The following is a 13,998-nucleotide window of genomic DNA, read 5'->3' as shown; positions in this document are numbered from 1 at the left end:
GTCAGCTAAAGCTGGCTAGAGAAGTTCACTACGACAAGAAAAGCTTCTGATATGTGAGGAGCAAATGCAAGATATAAGAGGCACTGGGCCTACTGTTGGGGGGAAATGGAGAAACTGATAGAAAGCAGAAAGGCTTAATGCGTATTTTGCCTCAGTTTTTCCCCTGAAGAAGAGTACAGGCTCATTTATAGATGGTAATAGCCAAGGCACAGCATCTGGGTCGCTGGTTGACATGGACAGAGTGGTAGTTGAGAAGCATCTGGCTGCACTGAATGAGTACAAATGCCATGGGCCAAAAGGTATGCACCCAAGAGTACTCAAAGAACTTTCTAAAGAGCTCTCAGAGCCTTTGTCAATCTTCCAGACCTCTTGAAGGACAGGAGATGTATTTCAAGACTGGAGGGAGGGTGAACGTCATCCCAATCTTCAAAAAAGGGAGAAGGAATGACCCAGGAAACTACAGGCCAATCAGTCTGACCTCTGCCCCAGGAAAGATACTGGAGCAGATTTTAAAGAGATCAGTCTGTGAACACTTAAAGGACAACTTGGTGATCTGGGGGAATCAGCACAGATTTGTCCCCAATAAGTCCTACCAGACCAATCTCATTTCCTTCTTTGATCGAGTAACGAGCTTACTGGATCAAGGAAATGCTGTTGTTGGTTACCTTGATTTCAGTAAAGCTTTTGACAATGTTCCTCATGATGTTCTGATGAGTAAACAAGAGGGCTGTGGACTGCACTCTGGGATAGTTAAATGCATAGGGAACTGATTGGAGAACCACACTCAAAGAGTAGTTGTCAATGGTATTTCATCTGAATGGAGGGAGGTGTCCAGTGGGATGCCAGAGAGCTCAGTTTTGGGCCCAGTACTTTTCAATATTTTTATCAGTGATCAGGATGAAGGTGTGGAGGGGCTACTCGTTAAATTTGCAGATGACACCAAATTGGGAGGAGCAGAGAATACACCAGAAGATAAGAGTTGGAATTCAGTGAGATCTGAACATGCTGGAAAAGTGGGTGGAAGTGAACAAGATGCAATTTAACAAGGATATGGACCAAGTTCTACATCTCAGTAACAAAAATGAGAAACACATACTGGATGGGGAATACACTTCTAGGCAGCAGTGTGTGTGAACAAATCTTGGGGTATGGTTGGACCATAAATTAAATATGAGCAGCCAGTGTGATGCAGTGACAAAGCAAATACTATCTTGCGGTGTATCAACAGAGGCATAACATCCAGATAGCAAGATGTCATAGTTCCATAGGAAGGATGTGGACAGAATGGAGCAGGTGCAGAGGAGAGTGACGAGGAAGATAATGGGTCTGGAGACCAAGCCCTATGTGGAAAGGCTCTTGGGAATGTACAGTCTGGAGAAGAGAAGGTTGAGGGGGGGACATATTGCTCTCTATAAGTATTTAAAGGGTTGTCACTTAGAGGAGGGCAGGGAGCTGTTCCTGTTGGCAGCAGAGGAGATAATGGGTTTAAATTAAGGGTGGGAAGGTACTGACCAGATATTAGGAAAAACTTTTTTTACAGTAAGAGTTGTTCAACAGTGGAATCAGCTACTGAGGGAAGCAGTGAGCCTCCCCTCACTGGCAATGTTTAAGCAGTGGGTGGATGAACACTTGTCAGGGATGCTATAGGCCAATCCTTCATTGAACAGGAGGTTGGACTAAATGGCCTGTATGGTTCTTTCCAACTAGGATTCTATGAGGGCGTAGGGAAGAAATTTCATTGATGGCTTCACAGAGTTGGCTATGCCAACTTTAGCAGCTTCCTGGATGGCATCCTAAAGACTCTCAGAGCAACATTCTTAGGGCCAGCGCTGTGATGACCTGGAAAAAGGCTGAAGGATCAGGCAGCTTAGACATATTAAGATGCAGCTGTAACTAAGCTCTGCTCATGGCCCGCTGGGATTCCACTTGAGCTACTGTGTAAGATTTTCCTAGCCTAGCTGTTGCTCGCCTTACCCAAGCAGAGGATTGGGTTTCCTGTTTGTCCTGGCTGTCTCAGTTCTCATCATCTTGAACTTGTTGACGGGTAACTTTTTTTTTTTAATCAAGATGTGCGTAGTTCCAAGTTCCTGAAAGAACAGACCTTTTTATTTACATTTTCACCTTTCACAGCTTCTGATAATATCACATTGCATAAGTTGCAATCAGCAAACATAACCTTTTAACCAGCATTCCTCGTGCTTTATTAAGCATAGTGACATGTAAAAAGATACCTTGTTACCTGAAAATTAGTAATTCAATGCTTTGCAACAGTGGAAGCCTCCTTATCTGGAATTTCTAACAGACTCATAAAGGGGGAGTATGTAAAATAGAGGTCAGTTTTGAGTTAAATGCTTTCTCAGGTTTTTTGGGGGGGGTTTTACATCTGATAGAAGCAGTGGGTAGTGATGTTGATCTAGCTGACTTCTGTATATTTAATGTGGGGTTCTAGAAAGTTTTGTAAGTAGTAATCAGGCCTTGAATTCAGCAGCTCACAGAAGCACAGCTCCTGAGCCTTTCTGATGGTTCCCCCTCCTCCTCCCCACCTTGTCCATTGAATAGTAGTTGCAGTTGCATAACAATCCCTGGATGAGGAGGATTCTACAAAATGACCCCTGGTAGTAATAATATATCAGCTTACCTCTGTATTTATTTTGCCAACTTTGTGCAGAAATTCTTATGGTGTTAAATAAGTGGGGTGATAGAAGATGCCATCAAGTTGAGGTTCACTTATGGCAGTCCTGTAAGGTTTTCAAGGCAAGAGATGAACATAGGTAGTTTGCCATTGTCTGCCTCTGTGTACCAACTCTGGATGTCACTGGTGGTCTCTCATCCAAAGACTAACTAGAGCTGACTCTGCTTAGCCTTCTGAGATCTGATGAGGTCAGGCTAGTCTCAGGCATCCGGGTCAGGATAGTTAAACAGGGGTAAGGCAAATATAGTTGAAGCTCAGTACTTGTCAAAAAGAATGAATGTGTTATGGCCAGGGCTTTGGGGGGAATGGTACTCATTGGTACTGAGGACCAGCACCTTTTTACAGGACTCTCCCAAACCTGGAATACGGAAAATTGGTGGAAATTGGTACAACCTTCTAGACACTTCATTTTAAAAAAGAAAACCACTGGTTATGACTACACCTTTATTTATTTATTTACATTTTTGCCCTGTAGTGTTCAGCCTAAAAAATGATTCTTGCAGTTGTGTAAAAATTGAGATAAAATACTAACAACATAGTAGCAAAAATATTTTAAATATAAATATTTGAAAGCAAAAAGTTCTAAAACACCAACTTTTAAGGTAAAATGTATTACAGTTGATAAGGCTAAGTGCATTTTTCTGGGTAAAGAGTTCCATGGAGAAGGCCCAAGATGGTTGTGGCTGGAAGAAAGGAGAATGGTGATTGACTATTAACACGCTGATGCTGCTTTACTCCACTAGTAAAGTGGAGTATTACAGTTGATAAGGCTAAGTGCACTTTTCTGGGTAAAGAGTTGCATGGAGAAGGCCCAAAATGGTTGTGGCTGGAAGAAAGGAGAATGGAAGAAACGCAGCAATTCTTAATATAAATTTGCAGTGTAGAATCATGGGAATATTTTTAGCAGATAAAAAGAATCACAAATAGGATTGTTATTTGTTAGTGTAGGACAAAACGGCTGAAAAAACACTAGGTGATAAAAAGCAGACTGCTGTTGTAGGGGTGCCATAAATCTAAGTAACATTACCTAGAATGTTACCTAGATTTATGGCACCCCTATGACAGAAGTCTGCTTTTTATTACCTAGTGTTTTTTCAGCCATTTTGTCCTACACTAACAAATAACAATCCCATTTGTGATACTTTTTATCTGCTAAAACATTCCCGATTCCACACTGCAAATTTATATTAAGAATTGCTGCGTCCATTCCCATATGTCTGATGAAGTCTGCTTAAGAGCATACGAAAGCTTACATTCTGAATAAAACTTAGTTGATCTTAAAGGTGCACTTGTCTACTGCTTTGTTCTATTGCTTCAGACCAACATGGCCGCCTACTGGGATCTAGATATAATTGTTATTTCCCAGCACCATTTTGTGCATCCTTCCTTGTCAGGCAGGATGCCAGAAAATGGAGCTAGGGGATAACTATCTTGTCATTTCCTCCAAGATGGTTGATGGTATGGAATGATTTTCAAGAAGTCCAGAAGACTCTACAGAGTCCCAGGCCCTGTGGTGCTTTGCTGGGATGTCATAAAGGCTGCAAACTACCTCAGAAGTAAGCTGAAGAGTGATCTTGTGGATATGCCACACACAAACCTTTGGTATCAGGGTGTTCCCCACACATAGCTCTACATGGTGTGATCATTATCTTATTTTTACAAAAAGCCCAGCAGGAACTCATTTGCATATTAGGTCACACCCCCTGACATCATTGTTTCATACAGGGCTTTTTAAAGAAACAGTCCATCAGGAACTCATTTGCATATTAGGCCAAGCCAGCCAGAACTGCATTTCTGTGTGTTCCTGCTCAAAACCTCCCGATTATCTTATTAGAAAGCCATCCAAAACAAATCAGTAAGGAACACCCAGCCTATTGTCTTACACATCAGTGGAAATTCTAATCTACACATTAGTAGCTCATAAGAATATGGCCAGGTGTTCTTCCATGTTATCAAGTCAGAACACACCAAATTGCCTGCTGAAGATCCAAAGGTTCATCTAGCTTGGCTTTGTTTTAAATTTTATAGGCTTGGCCTCTTTTTGTCATCCTATGCCATGACACTGTAAACGATTGTTTCAGAACACCATCTTTTTTAGGTGGTGGATTGTTTTAGAGTACTAGTATTGTTTTTATTGCTATGTGTTTTTACATGTAACTGCCCTAAGCCCACATGTGGGAAGGGCAGGATAGAAATGTAATCAGAACATAAGCTTCCGTGTGCATGCACACTTCTTCAGACGAGGAATGCCGTACAGTAAGCATAGCTGGTGGGGTTTGGAATGTCAAGCTATGGACAGTTATACCCAGACAGCCTTTTCACTCAGTCTCACCCAATTTGCTTCCTGACTGCAGCCCAGGCCCTAAATGGTTTTTATACAGGCAGGTCCCATGATTCTCCCTACAACCAACCTTTTTGTTGTTGATTCTCGCCTTTTTTCACCAGCAGAAAAACTGGTTGAGTATCTGCTCCATACAACCACGAAGCCGCAAAGGTGCATTCTATGGTAGTGGATTTCAAGGGTCAACCAACATTTTCGTGGCACTTTAAAAAGATATTGAACGCGGTTTTTGTGGCAGAAGCTTTCCTGAGCCAAACTCACCCTTCCCAAATATTGCAGCATTAAATCGCAGTTATTAGTTGTGTTAAGATTACCAGGGTGAGTTTATTTATTTATTTTGCCACAGCAGGTGAACTTGGCTACTCGCCTCGTTCAGGCATTTGTCACGATGGAGGGGATCACACAAACGCCCTCAGCTTCGATCCCCGCTCAGCCATGAAGCTCGCGAGGTGACCTTGGGGGGCATCCCCATCCCCTCAGGCTAACTACTTCGCAGCGTTGTTGCGAGAATAACAATGGAGGACAAGGGAGGTCTCTCGATCGATGGCTCTTTGAAGGAAGAGCGGGACCGACACTCCCTCGCCTCGCCGCCTCACCCTCCGACCGCGTCCGTTCCTGCCCCCCTCCCAGCCCGGGCCTAGTCGAGGCGGATGCGGATCCGCCTGCCACGTCCGAATCGCCACGGCAGCGTTCTGGACTGCTGAGGCGGAGCCGGCCGAGCGGGGCCCAATGGAGGGCTGAGGCCGGGGCCTGCGTCCCTAGCCTCCGCTCCACCCCCTGCCGTTACCCTGAGAGGAGGAGCCGCCGCCGCCGCCTGCTCCGACTAGCCATCCGAACTGGTGAACGGCCGCCAGTTCACGGTCTGGCTGCTCGTCTCAGTCCCAGAAGACGCCACCATGTGCGGTGAGAGTGCAGGGCGGCGCCGCGGGTAACCGGGGGGGGGGGGGGGGGGGACTTGGGCGGACGTGCTTCGAGAAAGGGTCCTGTCGGGAGGCGGCGGGGCTTGGAGGGTGGCGGGTGGCATGGAAGGAGTGGTGTGGGTGGGCTTGAAGGTGAGAGGGCTAAGAGAAGACAACCCTTGGGGGGAGATGACCAAGCTGGGGGCTTTGTGAGGGACAAAGTGTTCCTCCAAGGAGCTCCCGCGGTTTGTGTGTCTCTTGGGGGGGGGAGTATAGGAATTTGCGTGTTTTCTCTGAGCATGTGCAGAGTGCTGCTGACGGAGCGAAGAGTGGATGGGGCAAGCGTCTTTTCCTTTATCGCACCTATTTGTATTCTCCATCCACCCAGGGCAGTCAGTGTATCTTGGAGTGGGTAGGCATCCGATTTCCTTGTCCGAACAATCCTTTAGTGCAGGCCTGGCTGAGAACCAGTGACTTGTCAGACACCAACAAGCATGTGTAGAGTTCTTTTTGCATTTACTCTGACAGTTTTAATGAAAACAGAACGTAGAACATGTGTGGATACCACAGTTTTCTTTCTTTTTAAAAATCTCTAAACACAAATTTGGGAAATAATACAAACGCTAGTGGCATAGTTTCCCCCCTGCTCCTTTTACCTTCCTGTTCCAGTATCTGGGTAGGAGGCTGGGATTCTGACCAGTTGGTAACCTTATCCATTCTTGTGGTTGTTAAGGTGGCTAGTGGTCAGTCAGAATGTAGGACTTGTATGGCAAGCAGTTGTTACTCATGCTCAGCCCCCCATTGGCTCCTGTAGATTCTAAAATTAAAATGTGTTGCTGTTATATTTACAATGGCCCCTTTGCTGATTGTAGGACTTTGTGAAATGAAGGTGCTTACAGTCTCAGTTCTGAATGGGTGCTAAATAAATTGAGGGGAATGAATGCCTGAGAAAGTGCAGAGAGGAGACATCTAATGAACTAAATAGAAGGGAAGATGTTGGGGGAAGCAGGTCCAGATTGGAGATGAGGATGATGAGTGGGCATAGGATATAGGAGCTGAATTTTGTATTCATACTTGCCTTCTTTGGTAATGCTCAAGGTGGTTTGAGACTGTTAATATATCATTAGGAAACAAGAGGTAGGCAAGGATATGGGCAAGGTGTTTTAAGTAGAAGGATACAGGCAATAAGCTGTTCAGGTGTTCCTCTACCTCAAGTTGAATGTTCCAGGCCACATTTGCCTTTCTGACACCTAGTGGTGGAATTTGGACTTGCCAACCAAGGTTGTGTTGGTAGGATGGAAAAGGTACTTGCGTTTCCTTGTCTGTATTTCCTTTTTGACTTTGTAATGTTTGTCCATTCTGAAATGAAGTACGTTCTGATACTTTCTAGAGTTTCTGTGTTTCTTTGCAGTGACACTTAATTTCTCTTCTGAATAATTTCCGCATCCCCTTCCCACTTTGGAATTTCTTGTTTAAACTTACCTGAGTTTTCAAAAGTATCTTTTCCTGTGGCATGGAGACCTGGAGATTCTATGGGGGAAATCTTAAAAAAAAAAAAAAGTGTGCTTAAGAGCACACGAAAGCTTATGTTCTAAATAAAAATTGGTTGGTCTTAAAGGTGCAGCTTGACTCCTGCTTTGTTAAAAAAAACAAAATGAGAGCTCCTTTATATGTATAGGCTATTGCCTAAAGTACTTGCTATGCTGACTCTAGAATCAGCATCTTGATCAGCATCCTTGGTATTTAATATTTTTTGTACGTATTAGCTTAAAAGCCCTTGCTAAAATTCCTATAAGGCAGGTCTGCATTTTTAAGTGGGGTGGGGCTAAGAGAGGTTTCTTTGAGAATCAAATTAGGTGAGATGGTAGGAGGTAGTATAACACTTAAGATTATGTAGATTGGCACCTCTGTGTGAATGGAAAGGCTTCCCTCCTCTTCCCTATTACTGATCTAATGTGAGGGGTCCCTGTGGCTATTTTAAAAATATCTGTGGGAGATGGTGACCCTCTTACTATCTCCAGCCCTATGTTTCCCTTGTGAGTTCATGTGATCTGACCCTGGAGCTTCTTATCTTGCAATTCATACACATCTGTTGCATTCAGGTTTACCATTTATTTGATTTAAGATACCACAAGACTTATTTTGTTTCCACATTATTGTGGATCGCAGATTCTAGCCATTTCTTTGACTTCCTTGGATTTAAAATCAAGACTTCAAATGTTTTCAGGAATGTTTCCTAGCAGACATCAGTGTGATAAGGTTTTGATAAGAACCACAGGTTGTTTCCTGTTTAAGAGATTTCAGCAGACTTCAGTAAAGAAGAGCTGTTTTTGTACTACTTGTGTGTTTTGTGCTCTGTATATTTGTCTCAGAAAATGGAAAGTGGGACAAAGCTAAGAATAGAAGAGACAATTTGTTCTATAAATAGTTTGCTGCAAGTTCAGCATGGATGTCTTTTTGCAACTAGGATAGTGATGCATGCAACTTGCATATTGTGTTTGGGCATTGTCTACAAACACATTCTCTTAAATATATCTAAATAAAGCTATCAGATACTTAGACTAATTCCTATGGAATTAGAGATAACTTAGACTAATTCCTACGGAATTAGAGATAACATTTTGTATATCAGTCTCTTTGCGGCAGGACTGGAGGGAAAATAGCCCTTCTGGCTTTAATTTTTATGTTTAAACTTCCTGCTTCCTGTTGTCTGTCTTTGAACAAGTTTTCAGTTGAATAAATGATTTATAAATTTCTTATGGTGCAGGACATTGCAGGGCAAAACCAGTTTATCAGTTGTGTACTGTATTTGCTACTTCGTTATGTAGATGATTTCTGGAAGCTTAAACTCACTGCAGAAGGGAAAAGGGAAGTAGGATTCAGAAGATATTTAATGTAAATTTAATTAGTACATTATTAGAACTTTTCAAAAATAGGCATCTCATTTTTTTAGAGCTGGAGAAGGGATTTTAATAGGATTTTCAAAACATTAAAAATTTGCCAAAACAAGAACAGCTTTCCTCCCTGCCTGTTTAACAGAAAAGCTGTTCCCAATGGACAGTTCTTCTCTTCTGATTTTTGTATGGAATTAAAATTAGTGAACTGGCTTGCTGCAAAATCACTTCTAGCTTCTGAGCAAGCAAATCTAGTTCATTTGTAACCTTTGGCTTATGTAAATATGAAGGAGGCTGCATCATTTAACAACTGCATGGAAATGCCTTCTTTACACAGATGCTATTTATTCCAGTGTGAGATTGAAGCACCCACTATTAAGCTAAGTAAGTGTACATGGTTTCTTTGGCTTCCAAATGTCTATTACTAATGAAAGGTAATACTTCAGCCCTCTGTGGTTATGTGCATTCCAAAAGGGGCAATGATTTGTATTGAAACTGAGAAATTGTGTACAGTTAGTAGTGACTGTGGCTGAAAACGATTGCATTTGTAAATTCTAATAGAGTTTTTTGTCTAAACTGAAAGGCAGAATAGGTTTACAAATACATATATTATCCCTGTAGTGGAAAACTACTGTTCTGTTTTCACTTTTGAATGGGAACAATCTATCAATGGCACACAATTAGGCAAACTATAATTCTTCTGTGAAAGCTCAGCTAAGGAATTTGAAGCTTACGTATAGTAAGTAACGGTTGCCTCTGGCAAGTATCCTAGGAGTAAACTGGACTTTCCCCAGTCCTGGCTCTTGCTGTCTCCTATTGAGGGCCATGCATGTAGACTCCATAGTGCAACACCATGGTGAATGCATTGATGGCACTTTGTTTCTATTTTTTTTTATTCCTTCTCCCTAGTGAGGGAGGTGCTGTGCTCCAGTAGCTAATTGCAATACTGTTGAACCTGCCATTGCAAATCATTCAGCATTTACATTCTGGAAAAGGAAGAAATGAGTATGAAAAATGTAGACGCAACTGTGTGAAAACTTGGGCTTGTATCTTATAGGGCAGGTGTGTAAAAAGCAATTTATCCAGGCACCTGTGGTGACTTATAGGTGCTCAAGGAGGGAGGCTTAATTTGTCATTAACTGGCTGTCTTGTTCTAGGCTGGATTAAATTGAGTATGTGTATGAGTAGGTGAGCTAGTCATTCTGAAAGGCTTACTTGTACAGCTGTTTTAACAGAATTAAAGCAGAGAAAAGGGAGTACAAGCTACATTTTTCCTATTTATGTGGTGAAGGAATGTCTCAGCATCCTTTTATTTATAGCTGGCTCATTTCTTCATGTCTTTTAGATCAATGCCATGAATAACTGGTGTGGAGAGTGTGCTGTGTGTGATCTGTGATGAGCCAGGTGAAGCTGTTTGTCCAGTGACACACCTTTACAGGCACAGAAGTACTTGTGCTTTCTTCCATTGATTTAAATGAAAGCAGCAAATGCAAAAGTGCAGTTTTATAAAACACCTTGAGGACATTATCAAAAGACAGAGTATAAATTTGGGAGTAGGTTAGTTTATGTTTTCAGTATCCTTCCCCAGCCAAGATTGCATATTGATGGATAGAACAAGGAAGCAATATGTGTTTACTAGTGTCGGGGGCATATCTCTTCCCATTGGAATTTCTAATTATTAGTTATATTTTAATCCTGCCCGTGTTCAAAGAGCACAGGGCACAGTATATGATTTTCATCACCCCATGTTACTGTTAAAAGAACTCTGAGATAGGCTAAGCAGTGAGATAAGCAACTGGCCCAAATTTGTCCAGTGAGGGTATGGTTGAGCTTGGATTTTAAATGAGGGCTTGCTGATCCCAGTTGAATTACTGCTTACAACACTGAGTCTGTTCTTCAAGTGCAACAAGGGTTTATGTCAAATATCTGTTAAGGGGGACAAATATCACTGAATGCTGGGCATGTTATTGGTATAGCAGCAGGTGATCATTCACATCACTTGGGCAGAGAGATTAGGAGGCCAGTTTTTAATGGCAATTTTTTTTTCCAGTTTGTTATATTTGAGGGCTTGTGAAGTGTGTTTTCTTGAGTTAGTACCTCAAGATATATCTTGCTATTTTATTTCCTTATTGCTATTTTATTTCCTCATTGACTGGGAACATACAACCTACTAGTAATCTGGATTGTCTGGATTATTGTAAATGACTCAACAGGTTGCCTTTCCCCACCCTGATTTTTTTCCCAGCTGTTTGCCCTTCCTTACCATCTTTGCTATATGGGTCTGTGAATGCAGTGATTCCCTCAAATGAGACAATTTCTGCAGGCCAGCAAAAGATTGGAAAGCACTGATGAGCAAACACTCACAATGATGGTTTACTGACTACTTGACCTACTGTATTGGAGAAGTTGGAACCAACCATGGCTTCTTTCTATCTGTTTTTCTGGGTTTCCTAATAACAGATCCAGGTGTTGAAAACTATATGCAGGTTTTGTTTATAGGTACCAAGATGCATGGAGTAAACATATTTGTTACAATACAAGGAAACCATACAAAGCCCACCTGTCATCATATTTAAAAGCAGAGATCCCAGACAAACAAATACTTCATATTTGTATCTTTTTTAAAAAAATGCACAACAGATGATAGTGGGAGGAGTTAAAGTGCAGAATCATATGACTGGGTAGGGGTTGGGTGCAGAGATTCTGCAATCCAGCTAGATTTTCTAGAAGCCAAAGTTGGGATTCTCTTCAGCCATAGCTTCAAAGGAATTCATATCAGTTAATAATCGGATAACTTCATTGCTACACCAATCATACACATGGATGCACACAGATCAGTGTAACCATCCCTCAGCTCTGTAGATCACCTCCTCTGACATGAATCAATTACTAAATCCATCTACTTGAAACAACAAACAAATCAATATATCCATTCATAGTATAATTTAAAATACTCGGAACTCTCCCACTAAGTGTAATGGACCTTATAACTTGAGGAAAGAATTCATGAGACCACTATAGCCATACCTCGGCAGTTTTTATACATTAATAAACATAATGAATCTGGTCATATGTGCATGCACTGATCTGTTAATATTGCTAATTACAGAGTAATAATTTGCTATTTACACATGTGAAAAGAACTGCAGTGTCATCTTTTTGCATGCTCGATACAGGCTTCTTTGGATCATGGCTACACCCAAGAAGAATGCATTTAAGATTAGAATATGAGACCACATGTTCTGCCACCTCTTTTTTGCTTTAGATTTGTCCTCCAAAGGCATCTTTGCCTTAATCTCTTGAGTTTCATTCCTAGCTAATCAAATGTAAGTTCTTGTTACTGCATCACTTATATTCTGCTGTCCAGGCTGGGCAGCCACAGAATTCCATGGTAACAGTACCTAGCAGGCAGGGTTCCACAATCATATTCAGGTAACTAATAAGAACCAGGAAGGTTGCAGCCAAGTTGACCCTCCACACTGACTCACTATAGGGTTTACATAGAGAGTTTCCTTACAGCTGGTGCTGGGATCAGTGTTAGGTTCACCTAGCAAGCTGAGTCAGGGCCAAAATCTTGCAGTGGCACTTACTGATTTGTTCCAGTGCTTCCTTAACAAAAAAGTATGCTTTGGGATGCCTGGTACATGCTCCTGTGCCAGGTCCAGGCCCTGTTCCTAGCTCTTTACCTTCTCTGCTCATGGGGTCCTGGAGGAGATTGTGGCAGGTTTGGCAGCAGCCTTCTAGCTTGGCTCAGGGGACAATGTTGGCTCAGGGGACAATGTTAGTGGGGATGCACTGAGGAATCCACTTCACGATGAGCATTTGCCAAGGTGGGATTCAGGGCGGGTCCTCCTCCAATGAGGAGTCATCCTCCTGGTGCAGTCCATGACAACGTATTACTTTTGTCTCTTCTTCCAGTCCTTGCCTCCATTGCATCTTAACAGTGTATGTTCCTTAAGGGAAGAGCTCTAGTCTGTTTGGTTTTTCTTTACTGTTAAATTTCTAAAGCTGGTCAATCAATGGCTGCTAGCCAGGGTGACTGAAGGGAACCTCTGTGTTCAGAGGCAGCAAACCTCTGAATGCCAGTGCTAGAAGGCAGCATCAGGGGAAGGTCTTGGCCTCTGTGCCTTGTTTGTTGGCCCTTCAGGGGGACTGACTGACTGCTGTGTGAAACAGGATGCTGAACTGGATGGGCCACTGGTCTGATCTAGCAGAGCTTTTGTGTTCTTCAAGCACAATTATATTTTTCCTAGAAAGCAGTTCTTTCTGAGAACTGTAGCCAAAGGCAGTGATGTTTTTCCTGTATATGTCCTATATAAGGAATTCCTTTGCAATACAATGTCTGAGCTGTGCTGCTGTGCCAATAGAAATACTACACAACATTGCTTTTGTTTACAAAATTGTGCATTGGTCAATGAATGAAGTGTTTGTTTTAATTCTTGATCAATCTTAACAGGCATCTTTGCTTACCTCAACTACCATGTGCCCCGGACAAGACGAGAGATCCTGGAGACCCTTATTAAGGGGCTCCAGAGACTAGAGTATAGAGGATATGATTCTGCTGGTAAGTTTTCACATGTTATTTTTAATGCAGGTTATCTTTTAATAGTTTCAGGAGAGTAGCCATGTGGGTCTGCAGTAGAAGAGCTAGATTTGTGTCCAGTAGACCAACCTTAGAGACCAACAAAGATTTTGGGGTATAAGCTTTTGAGAGTCAAAGCTCCCTTTGTCAGCTACAGGTAGGACTGGAGATCCCTGAATCTCTTCCTACCATCTGACTGGGATATAAGTGACTTAGGGATCTCAATTCCTACTTGCATCTCATGCAGGGAGCTTTGACTCTTGAAAGCTTATACCCTGAACATGTTGCTGGTCCCTGAGGTGTTCCTGAACAAAAATCTAGCTTTTCTTTTAACAGAAAATGGTCACCAATAAATCCTCCCCTTATGCACTAAAGGCAAGGCTAGATGTGATTTGTTCTGTTCTTCAGAGCGTATCAAATACATGGATAATTTTTATCAACTGTAGATTTCATTGGGATATATTTCAATCTAATACTTTCCATTTATGAATTTAGGAGCACTCCTTAGACATTGTAGCCGAGACACTGGAGCGTGTAAGGCTTAATGACTTAGGCTGAAACTAATTTGAGGAGGTAGTGGAATTCTCAGG

The 13,998-nt window shown here is 42.1% G+C and overlaps 1 protein-coding gene across 4 annotated transcripts in view; it reads left to right on the top strand.

Annotated features, from left to right (window-relative positions):
* The first annotated feature begins 5,701 nt into the window (after window positions 1-5,701).
* Window positions 5,702-13,998, top strand: part of GFPT1 (glutamine--fructose-6-phosphate transaminase 1) — a 56,034-nt gene continuing 47,737 nt past the window's right edge. The window contains exons 1-2 of one of the 4 annotated variants that reach the window (XM_060251071.1): window positions 5,702-5,936; window positions 13,283-13,390. In XM_060251071.1, coding sequence (XP_060107054.1) covers window positions 5,930-5,936; window positions 13,283-13,390 — 115 coding nt within the window. In that variant the 5' untranslated portion in view covers window positions 5,702-5,929. The remainder of the gene's footprint in view (window positions 5,937-13,282; window positions 13,391-13,998) is intronic. The other 3 variants (XM_060251073.1, XM_060251072.1, XM_060251074.1) reach the window with 3 other exon arrangements.

The sequence above is a fragment of the Heteronotia binoei genome, chromosome 12, assembly GCF_032191835.1.
Source record: "Heteronotia binoei isolate CCM8104 ecotype False Entrance Well chromosome 12, APGP_CSIRO_Hbin_v1, whole genome shotgun sequence".
Lineage (NCBI taxonomy): Eukaryota > Metazoa > Chordata > Lepidosauria > Squamata > Gekkonidae > Heteronotia > Heteronotia binoei.
Note: the sequence above shows the minus strand (reverse complement) of the source record. Positions and strands in the feature narration are given on the sequence as shown.